The 20,871-nt window shown below is 37.3% G+C and overlaps 2 protein-coding genes across 2 annotated transcripts; both read left to right on the top strand.

Moving 5' to 3' along the window:
* Positions 1–11,187: 11,187 nt before the first annotated feature.
* On the top strand, positions 11,188–13,985 carry DSM5745_07317 (uncharacterized protein; the record flags this gene model as incomplete). Its single annotated transcript, XM_026749333.1, has 2 exons — positions 11,188–13,716; positions 13,887–13,985. The coding sequence occupies 2 exons, from the start codon at positions 11,188–11,190 to the stop codon at positions 13,983–13,985; spliced, it is 2,628 nt and encodes an 875-aa protein (XP_026602423.1).
* A 57-nt stretch (positions 13,986–14,042) lies between these two features.
* On the top strand, positions 14,043–20,071 carry DSM5745_07316 (uncharacterized protein; the record flags this gene model as incomplete). Its single annotated transcript, XM_026749332.1, has 5 exons — positions 14,043–16,555; positions 16,620–16,943; positions 16,990–17,580; positions 17,631–18,061; positions 18,111–20,071. 5 exons carry the CDS (start codon positions 14,043–14,045, stop codon positions 20,069–20,071), a joined length of 5,820 nt encoding a protein of 1,939 aa, XP_026602422.1.
* Positions 20,072–20,871: the final 800 nt, after the last annotated feature.

Below are 20,871 nucleotides of genomic sequence, written 5' to 3'. Positions count from 1 at the left end.
CAGTCTTAATAACTAAAATAAGAAAAGTAAAAAAAATCTTGCTAAATTTTAGTTATACACCTTGCTTTAAGGGATTTACTTATTAAAGTAAGAAAAAAAGTTACTTGCTAGAATAAAAAAAAAAAATAAAAAAAAAAAACTTTACCTACTAAAAAAAACAAAAAACTATAACATAAGGGTTTAAAAGGAGCTGGTGTTTAATATAAAGTAAGGTAAAAAAATAACATAAAAAATTAAGTAAATTAATAATAAAAATAGTCACGTGGCACTAAAATAAATATAATAAATTACTTTAAATAAGTCTTATTATATTTTTTTACTAAGTTTTTCACGCCTTTAAGCTTAGACCTTAATAACTACTAGTTATTTTTTACTTTATAGCCTATTTAGTAAACTAGGTACTTTATTACTAGTGTTTATTTACACCCGGTATATACTATCTTCCTACTAATAATTTTTTTAACTTTGTACTAGTTCTTGTTAATTAAGAAGCCTTTATTAACTATTACACCTGGCTTAATTAGCTATTAACTAAAGGGGTCCTTATAAAAAGGTTTAAGCATTTATACTAAAATAACAGGGTAAATTTACTATTTTTTAAAAAAATTTAACTTATACACTAATTAGCCTATTTAACACATAACGTAAAAAAAACTAGCAAACTATTAGCTAAGTTTTTTTAATATTTACTTATTCGCGGGGATATTATATCCCTTGTAAAAATATAGTAGTACCTTATTTTTTATAATAAAAAATATTAACTAATATTTATAATTATAATATTTTTTTATTTAAACCACGGTAAATAATAAGGCTTTATAAGCATCTTGTTATATTATAAAAAAGTAATTACCAAGTTATTTTAATAGGTTTTATTCCTAATAAAGTGGGTAATTATATAGTAATTTATAGGGGCTATAACTAGTAAAGGATTTTTTTAAACTATTTAGTACAGCCTATATTAAAGGCAGGAGGGATTCCCATGTTATTTATAGCTTAGGGTGCAATATTAGCTAGTAGTAAAATATAGTTTTTATTATTTAAATTACCCTTTTAAACTAGCTATTAGTTTATAAATAATATACCATGTTATATAACTATTAAATACCTAGCGCTTTAAATATTACACGCTAAAAATTTAAAATAAACTTTAAATTTTAGTTTAAAATAATTTTTTATAAAATGCCCTAGTTTTTTAATTATATAAATTAAATAAAAGCTACCCCCTAGTTTTTAGCCTTTTACTAAAAATAACCTGGAATTAGGCTAATTTACTTTAAAAACTTATTAACTAGGACAAGTATTTAGTTATGCCCCTTGTTTATAGTTAGTAAGCTAACTATAAAATTTATAATTAGTATTTTATATGGCGTGTTAAATATAGCAATAAAATTTAAAAATTTATAGGGCTTATAATAAAAAATAATTAATAGCTTATAGGGGTAAGCCACAATATACTTTTATAATTTTATAATTCCCTTATATATAGCTAAACCGCGTAGTTTAAATAAGCATGTTTTTAAATTAACATGTTCTTATTAATTATAAATAGTTATAAAAATATTTTTAAGTAAACCTTATAAAATTACTAACCAAAGCTCTTTATTATCCTTCCATAGGTAAAAAAGCTTTTTAATAATTTAGTAAAGGATAAAATAAAAAGTATTATTTTTTTTTTTACCTTAGTTAGGATATTAATAATTACCGCGTACCGCGTATTATTTTTATACTTTTAATAAATCCTATGTACAAAGTCTAGATTAACATGGACTTTAAAGTATTCTAGTTAAACTAGTATAAAATCTAAGTTAAAAAATAAATACTTTATTAGCGTGTTAAGGTTAAGATCCTTTACTATTACTTATGCACTATTTCTTGGCAGCCTGGAGAAAGCATCCGTGATTAAATTTATCTTACCTAGTTAATAGTAAATTAATAGGTTAAATTACTATAAATACTATAATACACGGATTAAATAAAGATTTAGGCCCTTGGTAGCTTGTAATTAAAGCAATATTTTTTTAAATATTTTAGTAGTTATAAAGTAGTTGGAATAAATAATTATAGGTAAGTAATATAAAGTAAACTTTATAAGGTAATATATTTTTTTTACCACCTAGACTAGGCACAAAGTCTTAATTTTTATTAGCTAGTAGTTTAACTTTGCCGGTATTAAGCCTTAACTAAGAAATAGGATTAGCTTAATTATTAATCTTAGTAAAAGCTTAGTAAGATCCGTGTGTTTAAACAAGTTTTTAATATAGTATATTATTACTTTATGTTTATTTACTATAATATTTAAATTAATATAAAAACACCTAAATAAATTATAATGCGTGAGAAATCTTAGGCAGGTAAACTTTACCTATAGTTTTTAGTAGGCTTTAATCTCCTAAAATATAGGGTTAGAGACCAAGGTCTTAACAGCCTATTATTTCTAAAAATATCCTATAAAAAAAAAATTTTTTAAAAGTTATACTTTGCACTCCTGCAAAGGCGTGATTATAAAGGTATATTAAAAAATATAATAGCGTAGGTACCCTATTATACTAAAATATATTTCTAGCTAGTAAAGTATACTAAAAAAATAAAAATATTAAATAATTATAATCTTTTTTTTATTTATTATAAGTCCTAGAGTGTTTACATGCTACCCAAGCAACTAAATACTTAGGTAAGCAAGAAAACTTTTCTTTAAATCCAGGCTAAGGTTTAGATCTTGCAGCTATTAAAATACCTAGCGTAAGTGGGTTAGGTACTTATTAAATATTTTTAATATAATAATAATATTATTTATATAGCACCGGCAGAAGTCCCTAAATTTAGCTAACAAAAGATTTATCTATTATTAAATAAATATAACTAAATTCACATACCCTATAATAGCTACATTAAAACATTCCTAACCTTGGTAACTTACTATTACCAGGTAATATTAGTAATTTAGGCGTACTAGCCATTAGTAAAAACACGCCTTAGCATTAATAATTAAGATAAAATATTTACTTTTAAATATATTTAAAATCTTGGTTTATTCCAGGACTAAATATAAATTTAGTTTTAAAATAATATTTAAATATTTAATATTTATAATAACGCGGCCTTTATAAATTATTTTGCTATTTTTTATTATATTTTTTTAAACTATAAAAATAGGATAGGTGCTTAAAGTATACTTTTTTACCTACTTTATTTTACTATTAGCGTGAAGTTTATTAAATATTTTATTTACTAGGTCCCTGTCCTTTTACCCTAAGCAGTAAACCTTAAGTTTTAGCATGCATGATTTTTAGCCTTTAACTAATAAAATACTTATTTACTAGTTCTTTAAAATTAAAGCTATATTATTATTTAGGAAATTTCCCTAAATATAATAATCCTTTATAAGGCAGGAGATCTTTTTTATAATTTTTAGTTTTTTATAAATAAAAATGCTGTTTTATAAAATAGTAGTTTAAAGATTTTTAAATACCTTTAAAAAAAATAAATATAAAGGTGGTTTAAAAGGTAATAATTTAAATAACAAGTGGTTCCTTAAAAAGTTATATTAGTACTAAGCCTGTTTTTAAAGGTTAATAAATCTTACTATAAAAAACCAGGTGGCTAGATTTAATCCCGCTAGGTAGGCTTTATTACTATTAATTTACACTATTATTAAGAAGTCCGTGTTTAAAAGGTATTTAAGCCTTGTTTAGTAACTAATAATAATAGGCCAAGAGAAACAGTTTTTAATCTTAACCCATAAAAAAAAGAAGTTAGTTAGCTAAGTAAATAGTGTGTAGCCTAGCCGGTTACTTAGTTTAAAAAAAAAATTTTTATTAGTAAGAAGTGGCTTTTTTACTATTACTAGTAAATAACCTTTATAATAGGGTTACAGAGTTATATAACTAGTAAAGTATACAAGCACTAAATATACTTTATTAGGTTTTGCTTAAATTTAAAAAGGAAATTCTAGATCTTAATAAGCATGTACTTATTTTTTTTAAATTTAAAAATTAATTTTAAAGCCTTTTGGGCCCAGCGTGTTGTTATTAATAAGTAACTTTATTAATAAGTTCTTAATAATATAGGTAGTTATTAGGATTTTGCCAAGCACTAACTAGCTATTAACTTAGCCTAGTAAATAAGTATTAAAAAATATTATTTTATTTACCTAGTAAAAAAAACTAATACTAGATATTAATATATATTTAGCTAATTTTAAAGTTAGGCCTAAATCCTACATTATTTAGTAGCTAATTAAGATCCTGGCACACCTAGTATCCAGGCAAACCTTATTTATTTTTAACTTTAAGCTAATGCCCAAAAAGATAGTTAAATATTTTTATAATTAACATGGTTTATTCTTTATACTAGTTTTAACTAATATTTTTAACTTTATTACTAGTAAAACTTTAGTGTTTATAAGCAAAGCAGCTAATTAAGTGGCTTATCCCTTACAAGTTTTTAGGTAAATAAATAAAAAGTTTCTAAAGTTAAATTCTTTATTATATTTATAACATATAGCTATAATAATATTAACTAGCATGGCCTAAGCTTTATTAAAATCTAAAAAGTCTTTTTTTAAACTATTAGTTTTTATATATTTACTAGGATAATAATCTTTCTTAATTAGCTTTCTAAAGTAAGCAGCTAATAACAAAGCTTTAGTTAGTTCTCTAAGGTAAGCGGCTAATAAAAAAGGTGTGAATATTAAATTACTATAATAAGTAAATAACAAAGATACTAGCAAAGGCTTAGTATAAAACCTTATTATAAGCTAAAATATTCCCGTGTATAATACTAGAATATTTAATATATAAAACATGCTAGTGTTTAAATTAATATAGCTAGCACTTAAATTAATATAATAGGTTTTTAATTATATAGGAGTAGCTTAAGCAAAAAAAGTCTTATACTAGTTTTAAGGCTGTTTACCAGGGCCGTGTTGTTAGCGTTAGTTATTATCTTTTTAATTTTTATTTTTATTATTTTTAGCAGGATACTTAAATCCCTAAGTGGCTTGGTTAGATACCAATGTACTTTATGGTTTTTACTAGTAAACTAGCGGTTAAGGTATTACTTATGGTGGTAAAAAAAGTGGTTAAAGCGGTTAAAGTGGTTAAACCTAATAATTTAGCTATGCCTAGTACGCTTGTATACGCGGCAGGGGTTATGTTTTTTAGGGACACTAGTTAGTTTAACAGGAATTATAATAGGGTTTCTTGGGTTTTAATAGTTTATTTTTTTATTTATTATTACAGGCTTTAATAATATCTCTTTAAATACTAAATTTAAAATTAAGGATATTTAAAAAATCCACTACCATTATGCAACGCGTTGGCTTGTTAATTTTTTAATATAATATACTATCTAGTTTACTCCATGCTAGGGTTAATTAATTAAATATATTACTAATATTAGTTAACCTTGCATTTTTTAAAAATTTTTATATAAATAAATAAAAAGTTTTCCTAGCTTAAATATTTATAAAACCATAACTTATTTCCTAAAAATAAGTTATTACCTTAACTAGCTAAAGCTTAAAGCATTTAATAAGCTTAGTAACCTATCCCTACTTTAAAAAAAATTTTATAATTTTTATTTATTTACACGGGATAACTTAGTAGTATACCACTTTAGGGCAGCGCCTTTTAAATAACTATAAATATTAACCTTTATTACCGCTTCTCCTTTAAAAATTACCATGTTAAAAATATAGTTTATAAAAATATATACATCCTTGTAAAAAGTCTTTAAGCCTTATTTTTTTATTAATAAACTTTTATTATTAACTTTATTAGGCCAGAAGTAGCTAATATTCTTTATTTTTTAATAGTATTTTTTTAGCATAGCTTCTGCTAGCTAAGGCTCTTTTTTATAGGGAATTAGCCTTAGTTTATTAACTAGTAAAATATATTTACCTTTTCCGCGCCCGCGTCCTCTCTCCATGTTTTTTTAGTTTTAATAAAAAAAATCTAGCGGCTTTGGTTCTAGTTCTTGCTTTTAAGGCGCTTGTAAATAAGCCTTTAGCCTTTTAAAATAGGGTTTTAGCTATTAAACTAGGCTTAAAATTTTATATACATTTTTAAAATTTTATTTATATGTATTTTTTAACTCTTGTGTTTTATTAATTTAGTTATTTTTTTAAAAATTATTAAAGTTTTTTCTTAAAGATTTTTTAAAGGCAGCTTGCCTGTTATTAATAATTTTTAAATAGCTATTTAATTCTTATTATAAAATTAATTTAAAGTTCTTATTTACCTGTCGGGGACCCAAATTAAAAGGTTAGTGATTTACTTATTAAAGGCCAGGATTAAAAGGTTATTAATTTACTTATTATAGGCTAGGATTAAGAGTTACCTGTTATAAGCCGGGATTAAAAGGCTATTAAGATTATTAAAAATATTAAGGCTATTAAGAATCTAAATTTGCGCGGGAATTTATATTATAAATTTAAAAACTAGTGTTAGCATTAATATTAATATTAATTATATTATTTTTTTTTATAATTAGTAAAACAAGGGGGCGTTTAGGTTTAGTAGTTAGCTTTAGCTTTATAAAACGCCTAGGTTTAGTAATTAGCTTTATAGCTACTTACTTTAAGCAATGCTATAAATATTAGCTAGTTAAACAAGTTTATTAGCTAGCTAGGCTATGTGCTGCTAACATGTTTAGCTATTACCTAGTTAATTTAATAAAAAATATAAATAAATTTATAGGGCCGGTAGCTAAAAGGGCAAACAAGCCAGGCTAAAAAGTAATAACTAAAAAAGCAAATAAACCTGTAAACAGCCCGGAGAACAAAGAAATATTAATAATAAAGGTAAAAATTAGGTATATGGGATGTTTGCTAGTACTAGAGTTAGTTAGCTAGCTGGTATTACTAACAAGTGGTTACGTGACTATTAAATTATAATTTTTAATTATAAAGGTTTGTTTTTGCCTAGTTAATTCTAGCCCGGAGGTTAGTTCTAAAGTAATAATATTATTAGCACGCGTTAATAAGTTTACTTATATATAGCCTAAAAATTACTTTAGCTTTAGCAAGAATAAATTTATAAGCGCGGGGTGTATAATTTTCCAAGCTTTTTATTTACTAACCTGTGTATTTTTTATTTTTTAACCAAGAGATAGTAAATCTTTTATAGCCTAGTAAAAAACTAACTAGTTAATATCCCATGCCAGGGGGTAAACATACTAAGTAAAAAATAAAATAGCCGTGTAATATATTATAAAGTTAATAAAAAATACTATTTTTTAATTAAACTCTCTCGTGAACTGCTGTCTAACCTACTAAAAAATCTTTAACTAATATGCTAATATTACCAAGGTATTATCCTAGTTAGTCTAGGCCCCCTTTATGTTATCCAGGATTATTAATTATTATTTAAGAAGTAAAAAAAACAAGTTTATAAGAACTAAAAGAACAAGTTATAAAAAAAGAATTAAGAAAGCAAATTTATTAAATTTGTTAGTTAGTTAAAAAAAAAAAAAGTTTAAAAAAAAAAAAGAAACGCTGTTAGCTAACTACTAGATATAAATAACTTTTAGGAGTTTAGGAGCTTATTTAGCTTGATATAAAATAATTAAATAAATAAGTAAATAATAAAATAAATTAAATAAGGGATAATGGTGAAGAACAAGAGAAAAAAATTTATAGGCTTTTTAAATACTAAGAATTTCTTAGTTAGCGTCTGCTGGCCCAACCTTAATTAGCATGCCTAATTAAGTTATTAAGTTTACTTAACTGGTCATGTCCTTGGACATGCTACTATTATTATTAGGAAATACTTTAAAAAAGGATTTATTAATTTATTAATGGTTCTCTAAAGGCTAACTATATTCTTAATAAAGGAAAGGGGTCAGGGCGGTGCCCGACGGCAGTATTAGATGCCGTCGGGGTGGCCGACCTTGACACGCAGGGCTAGGTCTAAAGTTAGCTTATTATTTATAAGGCCTAAATTTAAAGCCATGGGTAGGATAATCCTAGTATAAGTCATAGTTTTACTTTAAAAAAGTAAATAAATAAAAAGACTTTTTTTTATTATATTTCGCGAGCAAGTCCTACCACAAGAACTTTTTAAACTCTAAAATTTAAAAAAACGCGTTTAGTATAATTTATTTATTTAGCTTGGGAATATGCTAATATAAAAAGGGATTTAAATAAAACTAGATTATTAAAATTTAATTAGCCTTATTATAAATATTAAAGCTATAATAATACCTAATAACCTTTTAAGCATAGGATTTAGGTAAGCTTTTAATTTTTATATTAGCAAAGCTATACTTTATTTTTTAAAGCTTTATAAAAAAAGCATGTAGGTTTAGCTTAAAATACTTAATTAATAAAAAAATTTATTCTTTTTTTATAACGCCCTTTTAAAAACCAAGCTTTTTAATATTTAAAAGTTATAATATATATTAATTAAGCGTAAATTTATAAAAGCAAGTAGTTAGGTTAGCCTTTACTATAGGTTTTTTCTTATATATAATTATATTATAAAGCTAGTTTATAAATATATAAATATTCTTATAAAATATACAGGAACCTTCTAACTTAATAGCTATATTTTTTTTTAAATTAAAATAAAAAAAGCTAATCTTTTTTATTTTTTAATTACTATAAAACATAACTAGATTAACAGGCTATTAATAAAATAGTATTTTAATATTTAAATGCCTTTAACCGCCGGGGTTTCCTAGATTTAGATTTTTTTTATTATTTAAATTATTTAGCTCTTCTCCAGGAGGTCCCGGAGGAATTCCGCCGCTTTTATTACTATTTTTATTAATTATGTTTTAGTTATTTTTATTATTTCCAGCTGGCTGGTTTCCAGCTAGCTAACCTAGTAATTTATTAATTTAATAATTTAGCTTTGCTTCTTGGTTCTGCCTGTTTTATACTTGTTATAGTTTATTTAGCTAATTTTTTAACTTTATTAAGTAGTTATTACTTTACTATATTATAATATTAATTTAGTTAATACTAGTATTTATTATTTAAACAGCTGTTAGAATCCAAGCTAAGGTAATATTAGTAAATATAGTTATTATAGTTATAGTAGTTAGCTAAATAATCCAGGAAAAAGATTAATTAAATATTTTTATAATTTATATTTATATGGGTTGCTTACTAAGCAAGGTAGATTTTAATTTTAAGTTTTTAAAAGCTTAAAAAAATTGCTGGCCCAAGGTAGCTTTTAACTTAATATTTTTTTTTTAAAAAGGGCCTGCCTTTAGCTTTAAGGCAGTATAACTAGCTATTTTATTTTTAAAATTATTAAATTTAATACTAAACTAGGATTCTTTTACTTATATAGTTTTTAGTAAGGTATTTAAGCTTAGACTATAATTAGCTTTAATATTAATAATTTATTTAGTATTCACGTGTTTTATGGCAGGTCTAGCAGTTTTAGGTTTAGTATTTTTTATAATATTATTTTTAAAAGTACAAGAAAGTAGTTATATAGAAATTTTTAGTTTAGTAATTTTAAAGGCTAAGTAAAAGTATATTTTACCTAGTAGGTTTATAGGTTAAAGCATTATTTTAATTTTATTTACTAGATTCTTGTTAACCCAGCTTAAAAACTCCTTTTTTATATTAAGCCTTTTACTTTTAACTATGCGTAAAAATTTTTTTATTTTCTTATTAAGTATAAATTAATTAAAATCCTATTTAAGAGGGTACAGGGTAAGCCAAATAAATAAAAAAGTGTTAAAACACTTAATAAAAAAAAAATTAAGTATTTTATAATACGGTTAAAATTAATAATAAAAGCATGTTTTATTTTTTTAAAAGTGTTTAGTTAGTAAGCAAGCTTGGCTAACCTTTGGCTAAATATTAGTTATGCTAACTATTAATTTAAACTATTATAAGAAAGGTATTAAGAGCGGGGTTATAAAAGCAGTAATAAAAGATAGAATTTATAAAAAGCTTTGGTAAAAAAAAAAAGCACCTTATAATAGTGTTAAAGAGCGTGAAACTATTAATAATAAAGAAAAAGCTTGGAAAGAAAGAAAAAAAAAAAAAAAAAACTTAAAGAAGTTTAGGAGACCAAGAAAAAAAAGTAAATCTTAAATAGTAAATTTATAAAGGGTAAAATAATAAATTAATAAGGTAATTAACTAATAAAAGTCCTAGTACAGTGGAGCTTACTAGGCGTTAGTTAAACACTAATAAAAATAAGGTATATAAATATATTAAATAAAAAAGCCCAGGAATAATAAATAATTATACAGTTTCTAGTTTCTAGTGGTTAATTAACTTAGACATGCTATTATTATAAAGGCAGAGGTTTTTTTAAAGTAAAAGATAATAATATTCCTAGGATCTTGACGATCGAGCTAGCTAAGGATGTTCCTCTACCGCCTAGCTTACATAATACCGGCAGAAAACCGTCATGTTGACAGGCCGCGTGGGGTGATAGCTGACATGGTCGTTAGGGGGGGATATGGAGAGCGTCGTACTAGCTAACAAGATAGTTCCTAGAATTAATCCGATAGAGAGATACATGGTGAGCTTTGGTCTTTTCCAGCGGCGAAGGACGTCTGTAGCAGGCATGGCCGGTGTTATAAGTGGGGAGGATGTCGATCCTGGTCAGTATCGGCCATGCTTCGTCATCGATGTGGAACGCGACGGGATATATTGACAAATTGAATAGGATATCAGGAAGAACATCACATCTTCCTGGATCATTTATAATCTCGGCAGCTGATGATGATAACCTAAGTCCGGGGAAACTTCGGGGTTGAGATGCGGGGAAGATATATATCTGCGCCCAACCGCCAAGGGCTATTAAATCAAGTACCTAGGTACGTCACTAATCAGCTAGGCGGGCTTATCTTCTTTACAAGTTCAATAAAGTGATGACCCTAGTTTTCCTGTAATACTGAAATTTTGCCCTTGAATCAACTGTCCAAATAGGATCTAGATACGATTGCTGCCTTAGGCTACAATAACTACCATGGGTTGGGACAGCCTCAAACCTTGGTCGTTCTATATCTGAAGTATAGCCGCCAACTCGAAATGAACATATTTTATAGCTCATCAATAGATATAGCTCCTCCCACTACCTTGGGTAGTTTATGAGTCAGACGCAGACCGCCTGCGGCTCTTTTGTCTGCCTGCAGATCGGTCTCAGCCTCAGACCTAGGCACTTGCTCACCCCGCCGTCCTTCGATCTCTCTTCATTCGCGTCGAATAAAATGCACCGTTGGCATGAGTCTGGCTGCCAACGGCCAGATGTATCTGCTGCCAGCGGCATTCCTTACTGTACTTACTGCTTTGCGATCCCCTCCTTAGAAGAGCAGCTCGTCGTACCACAGCCGCCACCCGAGCTCCAAAACCGGAAGCGGATGAACCTCTCATGGCCATCGATTGTCACCTACAGCGACTGGGAATCTGAGGAAGAGGGTCAACTTGGCCATAGACACAGTCGGAATGGCCTGTCAGAATTACAGTCGCAGAAGTCGTTGCTACCAGAGCTTCCGTCCGAAGACAGTGTGCGCCTCCTGCGGCTGAGGCCTGGCTCCGACAACGAGCCTATCCACGCAGATTTTAAAACTGTGCGCATCAACCAAATCCCTCTCCCGCTGTACGAAGCTTTGTCGTATACCTCCGTCCATGACCCCGCTGACCCGTGCGAATCCTGTCCGGTTTATCTAGGGAGTTACTGGGATGTTTTTTATGTGCCTAGAACCTGCGGCAAGGCCCTTCGGCAGTTGAGACATCGGAGGGCGGATAGATTGCTGTGGGTAGATGCTTTGTGCATTGATCAAGCACGATTGGAAGAGAAAAATAGCCAGGTTCGTATCCTGCGCGAGGTATTCTTGAGAGCGACGAAAGTACTGGCGTACGTTGGGGACGAACACCCCGATGTTGACTACGCGTTGAGCTTTCTCAAGAATACGATATTCCACCCAACAAAAACAGACTACTATTCGACTTTAAGCAAGGACGCCCGAAGCAGCTTTTTGAAGTTGCTTGACCTGCCATACTTCTCACGGCTTTGGGTACTTCAAGAGACGCTCATGGCACGCGAGTTGGAATTTGTCTGTGGTGGTGTCTCTGCACGGTGGCCACAACGCTCATTCTGTTACGCTTCTGAGCTAGGCGTACCATCTTGGCTTCTCAGAGATTCGAAGTGGTATCCGTTCACCGCGAAAGACCTTTTGAACGTCTTGGTGGAAGGATCGACGTATCAATGCACCGATCCACGAGATAAAGTATTTGCGCTTCTTGGTTTAATGGCTAATAAGCCTATTGTTCCCGATTACCGGCTACCGACGGAGAGTGTATATGTCGGCATTGCGGCATACTTTGTCAAACATCCAAGCACAGTGGACGTACTTGCACTGGCAGGACAGAAGAATAAGTGCTTTGATCTGCCATCATGGGTTCCTGATTGGTCCCAGAGCATGTCACGGCCATCGCTCGACACCTTCCTACGAGCTGGCATCCGGACCGATCAAGACGATTCCTTATTGGATGGCGCAATTCGTGTCAAGTTCGGAGGTCTAAGTAATTCTGGTGGCGACATCAAGGTGAGCTCGTCTACGGGAACAATGCAGCTCCAAGGTTTCAAGTTTTGCACGATAGCAGGTGACAAGAATTTGGTTCGAGAGTATACTCACATCCAACTGCCAGCCAATTGCAGAGGCGCCTTTATCATTTCGATTCCTCATCAGAACTATGAGATCCACGAGTCCGATAGTCTGTTTCTCTTGAATGGGTACAGGTACCCTGTCATTCTTAGGGAGATAACAAGCCGCGTCTATACCCTGATTGCAGCTTGTGTTCTCTCTATCCAGGCCCCTTCCTCCAAGCTTTTCGTCTGCTGGTACCGGCGGCAACGACGACTGGGACCTTCACTACAGCTAAGCGTGTCAGCACTGACACCCGAAGACGATCACTCACTTCAGCAGTTATATTCCAGGCTGGAGCCGACACATCAATCGTACAAAGGTTTACCCACTGCTACTACTATCCGAACCAGGGCGCTAAGCTTTTTGATGCTCCCTCACACAACCATTCAAAGAGTCGAGAAAAGCCTACGGGTAGATTGGTATAAGTGGAATCAGGAACTCGGCTGGATGTTTCGTGATCAATCGGCCATCTGGCAATTCCTTGCCAAAGTCAATCAGCTACGCACAGACGAACGAACAGGAGAGGATAGAATAGATTTAAAGGGGCCTGACCTTTCATCTCTCACAAGTTCTGGAAGAGATTTTTCAACCGCCTACTTCTGGGATCTCTCACAATTCTGCTGGTCATTCCTTCATCCGACCGACACAGCGCAACCCGCACCACAACTCCAATGGTCTCCGATCTTGGGCCACCTACAGTCCCACCTACCGGAGATCCAGAAATGGGCTCAAGTAACCGAGCAGCTGCTCAGAGTTTTCAAATACACGGCCAGCTTACTTGAGGATGAGTGGGTTTTGTTCCCGGGCTCGCAGTTATCCCGCAAATGGATGAGCAATTACGAGAAATTCCTCGCCGTGCATGGCTCCACTGTCCAACAGGAGGAGGAGATGCAGCAAGAACGACGGCCGCACCTCGCCCCAGATCATCTTTGGAGCGCGTCCGAATTTGAGAGCCAGCTACGCGCACGAGAGGAAATATGGTCACTTAGAGATTCAGAGGAGCGCGGTTCCGGTGATAGTAACATTGAAGCACACGCATTGCTGCGATTTCTGGGATTGGATTTGTACAATGAGCAAACCATAGATATTGTATAGTCTTTTGTCACTGTACATGTTTGCTATGCTACGCTCATTTGATTTTGAGGTATGTCATCAAATTGAAACTAGTGCTTGCCGCAAGAAGAAAATAAGTTCCAAAAACACAAGCTCGTATCCTCTAATCCAGTAGTGCTCAGGCGTAACACTAACACTTCAACTAGAACGCTGAGGATCTGTGGTTGTCGCTTCTAACTGCCGCAGACGAGGAAGGAACTCCACAGCCTCAAGGGTGGAAAGCGCCCAACCTGCGAACACCATGAATCCCAGACACCTTGATTCTCCCAACTCCAATCCCACCTTTCACTCCCAACGCAGCCATGGTGCTCACCGAAGAGCGAGCACGAGAGATCGTTTCCGAGATCTACAAACAGACTGGCGGCCTCTCCAACATCCCCGCCGAGCTCTCGGAGACCACTGCGAGATCGCGCATCATCGACAACAGATTTATCTATGAGTTTATTCAGCATGCCGAAAATAGTTCTTACTCAGAGGCCACCTCTCAGAGAGAAGAGCCTTTCCTCATTTTCCGCTTCAACCAAAACCGTATAACCGTGGACTCCAACAGCGATGGGCTCGAGGAAAGCGATATCCGGGCGATATGGAGCGCAGGGAAGAGCCGGAAGAAGGGAAAGACAGATGAGAAAGGGAATGTCTTCAGGTCCGCGTTTAGGATTGCTCAGAAAGTGCAGATTCAGTCAGGCCAATTCTGCTTTTCGATTCGACACCGCGAGGGAGAGCATGATCCGGGAATGGCTACGCCCGTCAACGAACCCCACCAGGCTCTTCCAGACTTCGTGCGGACTCGGTTTACTTTGTCTCATATATATTCGGACCAGTATCAGGGATTCGGAGCTAGGCTGAATGGCCTTCCACACGCCATCATCGCCTTCCTATCCACAATTAAAACCGTGCGATTTTCGTACTTCAGCAGCGCAGAGGGCATGATATCGAAGACGTTCCACCAATGCCTTGAAGGCTCGAGTCTCAAGTTGACCGTCACTCAGGATGGTATTGCGACAGAGCACAACTACATTACCTTTAGGAAACAAGTGACGGCTAGTGCAGGGGAGGGAAGCCTTCCCAAGGAAGTGGACATGGTTTTGGCATTCCCTCTCGATGAGCAGAAAATCGATGAACAACCTTGCGTTTATGCCGGTCTGCCTCTGCGTAAAGTCGGGTTGAACTTTCTCGTTCAGTCCGATTTTGAGACCGAGGATAACAAGCTAGATTTCGCGGTCTGTCCTTGGAACGACAGTTTGTTGCACCAGCTCCCGAAGGTTTTTTGCCCTGCACTAGAGCGACTCTGCTCTAGAACGGATGTTGAGCGCTTTTGGCCTCTCTTCCTTCCGAAAGTGGATGCCATAGACCCGCATTGGTGCGTCTTCTTCGAGAGCGTCCAGAAAGAACTGAAGCGCCTTCATGTCTTCAAAACCGCAAAAGGTGCGCTAAAGTCCCAAGAAAAGGTCCGATACTTGGCGCCCGAGTGCTGTGATTGCCATGGGAATCCATTGATTGAAGACTCTGCGGAGGATTTCTATCTTGCTCCTCAGTACGCCGAGTACCACGAGATTCTCAAGCCGTTCGGTCTCCAGCCCGTCTCCACGCGTCAACTGCTGGACAGACTCTATCCATACCTTGAAGGTGTTCGCCCGAGGTATCTGTACGATAAACAACTGGACAATGATTGGCATAATAGGGTGGCATCTCTTCTGCTGTCGTGGATGTATCCTCCAACGGATCCCGTGGCGATGGAAGTAGAACAACTCTGTGTTGTTCCGATAACCAGTGGAACACGGTCAAGTCTCTTACGACTGGAAAGTCCCAAGAAGCTCGATATCTACTTTCCGCATGATATCAGCGGGAACCGCATACCAGACCCTCTGAACTCCGTGCCGATAGCGAGTGTGGTGGATGGCCCACGGAAGCAGCTATTCGCGCAGCTGGGCGTCAAGCAAGCAGGACCAGCCTTCGTGATTGAACAGATTTGCGAATGGAATACCACGATCCTCGTTCCCACACTTGACCAAGCAATACGCAATCTTCGATATATGTTCTTGGCTGCTACAGATCAGAAACTGCTTAATGCTCAATGCATCCTTCTTTATGACGTCGATGGCAAGCTGCTCGCAATGCCGCGTCGAGAGTTCAACGAGTGGCTGCGAGACGAAGACGTATACTTCAAAACCGAGGACAAGTACGGAATGAGTGCAGTTCTGCAGTACATCCAAAGTCGCTTTCCGGACCAAGAGCATCCCCATATTCAGTTCTTACACCCTGACTACACCACCCAGTTTCAGCCCGATGCGGCATGGGCCAGATGGTTGGCGGAAGTAGGACCAATCCGATACGCCCCAAGGCTACAAACTCAGGGTTCACCCGCGCAGCCGGCCGAAGTACTCCTTTATATCGTCGGATACGCTCCCGAGCTCATGATTGAGATCTTGAAGGAACATTGGGAAGTGTACAAGGAGGAATTAGCCAACGCGGCGCCGGAAACTGTGTCCGTGATTAAACACGCCAGGGTTCCTGTGGAATGTGGCACCGAGACTCTTGCCGAAAGCTTTTTGGGAACGTCGGAACAGAGGAGTCTATGGTCTGGCGAGCACTTGACGAACAGGTTTCCCTTCTTGACAATATCTTTCGATTGGAAGTGCGAAGATCGTTTCGATTGGGAGTTTCTCAGCCGGTTCGGGGTTGTTACGACAATCACGTCGAAGTTCCTAATTGCAAGTGCCAAAGAGCTGTCTCGCGTGCTTCCTAGACAGCATGCGAAAGAGGGTTTCTTCAAGTTATACGAGATACTGGCCGAGGATGCTTTCGAGGCATTTTGGTAAGTATCTGGCACCTGCACCTTTTCGTTGCACCCTACAATTTTATCTGCTTACACAATATAGGGAACATGCCCCAACTATCGACCTTGTCTACATACCCCGGTCGGGTCCAGACGATCAATTGGTTCGAATAGCCGACTGCGCCTGGGACGTGGGCATACTCGACAACAAACATGTTTTGGCGTCCCATGTTGAATACGCCCTTAACCCAAAGGTCGAGCAACTCTTTAGAAGGGTGCTGAATAGTGACGGTGCGGACTGGGCGACGTGCCTATCAAAGCTGTCACGTCTCCAGAAAGAGTTGACAGTGTCTCAAGAGTTTCTAAATGAGATCTACAGGAACATCATGGAAGGTTCCCAGGACGACCACGGTTGGAGAACCATTCGGTAAGCGAAGCCCAATTCCAACTGCCCAGAAGCTTATACCGTCCAGAGACCGCTTTGAAACTAGCAAGCTTATCTATTCCTCACGCGACACGATTTGGCGTCCACCGAGTCTCTGCGTATGGAGTGCCTGTCCATACATTGGTGGGAAGCACGGTATCCGCGACATCTATCCGAATCTGGACCGCCTATTTGTCGATGGACTGCAAGTGTCGGCACCAGCTATTTCCACTTACGTTGATGAGATCCGCTCTATTACCATGGGAAACATCAACCGCAACGAGATGTTGGTGGTTATCAAGGAGCTCAGCAGCCTTGGACCCACCGCTCAAGACGTTGAGCCGCTCAAATTTGTCAAATTTCTACCGGTTCGAAACAGAGCTACGCGTATCACATATGTCACAGTGGATGAGCCATTTTTTATAAGCGACGATGATCGTCTCCAACTTGACCCTGCCGTCCCAGTCCTCGATTTCGGAGCAGAGGATGTACGCCGTTCACGACGATTCCTTTCAGCCCTCGGCCTCGAGAAACGTTTTGTCTCGGGCCAGATCGTGGAAAAGACACTTACAGTCAGTGGTGCTGAGGAATCAGCAGAGCTTACAGAGGAACTGCGACAGAAGGCGGAGTCGCTCTTCCGGTAAGCTTTGAGCTGCCTATTTCTCATCCACATACTAACAGGAGACGCAGTTGCACATTACAATACGGTAGCCCAAGGTCTCTGCATCCCGAGGATACAATCCGCAAGCTGTTTTCTCATGCTACGGTGTATACTGCAACAGGGTTTCGGCGGTACTTTGGCATGAACGATGGGTTAATGACGGAAGTTGGGCATGAAGGACGCCTACACTTTGAGGAAGTCGGGGGTGCATTTCGACTATATGTTCCCAGGGATAGGAAGCAACGTTCTATCTGCTACGCAACAGAGCTGCCTGAAGCACTGGTACGCTGCCTTCAAATTGACGACAAAGCTGCATGTGGGATGTTTGCTACTGTCCTTCGTCATCCTGCCGATACCTTGGACGCTATCCTTGACGAGAAGGGCATCATTCGCCCGAGTGCACAGTTGGAGCCCATTTCACTCAAAGCGAGTGATGAATACATCAGGATGCAGAATGACAGTGAGTGTGTTGTCTATATGTACGTAAAAAATACTGACTTGCTATACAGGGCTGCCGTATTTGGAGGCGTTGGAAAAGAAATACAACTTTCAGCATTCGGATATTGGCGCAGTCAATGAGACGAGTGTCCTTTCCGAATATCTCAAGTTCAAACGCGCCGACCGGACTCTATCAATCATCGAAGCTGCCCTGAAAGCTGCGGCAGAAACAGTGGAATCTGATCAGATGACTTTGTTGCTTGATTACTTGAGAGTACAAGGTCAGGCAATTACGATTTCGGAAGCGGTGCTGGAGGCTGCAGCACGGAATGAAATTTGTGGTCAAGATAATCTGGCCCTCCTGCTTCGATATTCTCAATCCTGCGGGCGCTTTGTTGATATCACGGCATCAACTCTCCAAGTCGCAGCACGGAATGAGCCACAGGGCTTGAAGATTATGAGGCTCTTGCTCGAGTACGCGGATGATCGAAGCAAAGAAGTGAACATCAATGCCGCAGTCTTGAAAGCAGCAGTCGAGAACACCGAGTCTGGTGACGATCTGCTGGCGCTTATCCTTGAACATCAAGATACTGTCCCAATCACACAGGAGATTGTGATTGCGGCTGCAGAAAACCTGCAACTAGGGCACGAGATAGTGAACCTTTTATTGATCTACGACGGGGCCATATCGACGACGCCAGCTCTTCTTGAAGCAGCGGCTGGAAATCCTCGTCACGGCCTGCGGTTGATAACTCTTCTGCTCCGTGATGGCCGGAAGATTGTGGCTACTGAAGATCTCATCATATCAGCGGTGTACAACGACGACTTTGGCGTGGAGATTCTGACCTTCCTGCAAGACCATAACATAGGTCCACTTCTCGTCAGCGAAAAAGTCCTGCTAGCAACAGTGGAGAGCGAGAACAGCCCAGAGCTCATCGACCTGTTTATGCGGATTCACGGCGGAAACCTTCCGATCACTGACGCTGTTTTGGAAGCTGCAGCGAGCAGCCCAGAATGCGATGACGAGTATTTTGCGCGTCTGCTGGAACTCTCTGACTCGGATATCCAGTTCACAGAGGAGATCATGATCCGTGCTGTTCATGACTCAGAAAAGATCTCGCTCATGGTAGACACTGGAGCACGTATCACGGAAAAGGTGCTCATAGCCGCAGCTGGTAAAGTGGAGTGGTGCCTGGAGAGATCTTTACTAGATGGGTTGCAGGACCAGTCTATCCTGATCACCGACGCTGTCCTTGAGGCGGCTGCCGGGAATCCAGTGCACGGGCTCGAAGCGATGACTTTGTTGCTTGATTATTGGGGGCAAGACATTCGTATCTCCGAAAGGGTCCTCTTGGCTGCAGCGGCAAACCCTGATGGCCCCAATATCATTTACTTGCTATTTGATCGCGATCCTGATCTCGAGGTCACTGAAGCAGTGATGATAGCAGCCACCGGCGCGGGTATCAACATGTTGGAGGAGCTTCTCAAACGCTGGCCTGCAGGGCTTCCCTTTGGCATTACGGAGGCTCTCCTGGACGCCATAGCAGGCAGCTGGCACTGTGGTGCAAGGGCGCTTCGACTTCTGCTTGAAATCGGGGTTGAGGACGACATCTTTCCGGTTACAAACGGCACTCTTATCAAGGCGGCGTGCAATACGCACTGCGGGTATGAGGTGACGGCTCTCCTGCTTGACCATGGAGGCGAGGACGTTGAGGCCATGATCACAGAAGACGTTCTTATCGCAGCGGTGGGCAACTCATTGTGGGGCTTGGAGATACTGGCTCTCCTTCTCGACCGAGGCAACATTGACACTTTCTCTATGAACGTGCTGACTGCCGCCGAGAGAAATGTGTGGTGTGGTGAAGAAATGATGGCTATGCTCCTGCGGCACCAGGTCGGTGAGGATGGCGAAGTACGCTTGGATGGGGAGTTCTGTGAAGGAGCGGATGTGTCGGATGATTCTTCTGAAGGCACCGAAGTGCCGGTGAGCGCCTACTCGTCCGATGTTTATGATACTGCTGGATCTGACTAGCTCGCTCTGGTTATTCTTAGGGCTATGTATGTGGCAACGGGTGTGGAGTATGACCATGCATGATTCGTATTTCTACAGTGTCTTCACGCTATGAAGTTTAGCTTATCAATACAGAGACTGACAATTGACTGACTCACCCACTGATCTCATAAAAGAAACTATATGTTTTCACTTTCTTTGAGGACAACGCGAAGAGACTAAGAAGCCGGAGACGATGGCAGGGAGGCCGCGATAAGAGCGACTCCAACTCATCTGCAGGGTTACATGGCTTGACTTAGTCTCCTCCCCCAAAGTGCCCAGGCTGCTTATCATTCGCTAAGAGGCTTGACTGAAGCTTGCTGAAGCTTGTCCATTTGTTATCGTTCGGTGCCATCCTGGTTGTCCTTCCCCTCTTTCGACTGCCCTCTCCTTTCTGGGATTCCCTTCTTCACGAAGCCACCAAAGCATAATGATCCTCTTATTGTTGCCCTTGCAGCTCGTTTGCGGACATATGCATCGTCAGAATTCGCAAGTATGCGTTCCGACGCACTCGAGGTTTGCAAGTTAGGGCACAGACTGCGGCAGCCAATCCCACCACCGCCAGTCCCGTTATCTTTCGTGCTCCAGGGGTCATCTAAGAATGTTGCATGGTTCCTGTGCTAACGTCTGTCTAGTTGATTAATCTGGATGCTCTCCCGTGCCGAATTGCTTTTTCTCGCACCCTACTGGTCGCGGGGTAGATGAGGGTAGCATCGCTTCAAGACATGCAGCAGGAAGACATACGCGTATACGCCATGTTGCGATATCAACGGTCGAACACG

Source organism: Aspergillus mulundensis (genome assembly GCF_003369625.1).
Source record: "Aspergillus mulundensis strain DSM 5745 chromosome Unknown scaffold_7, whole genome shotgun sequence".
NCBI lineage: Eukaryota > Fungi > Ascomycota > Eurotiomycetes > Eurotiales > Aspergillaceae > Aspergillus > Aspergillus mulundensis.
This window is presented reverse-complemented; position numbering and strand designations above follow the sequence as displayed.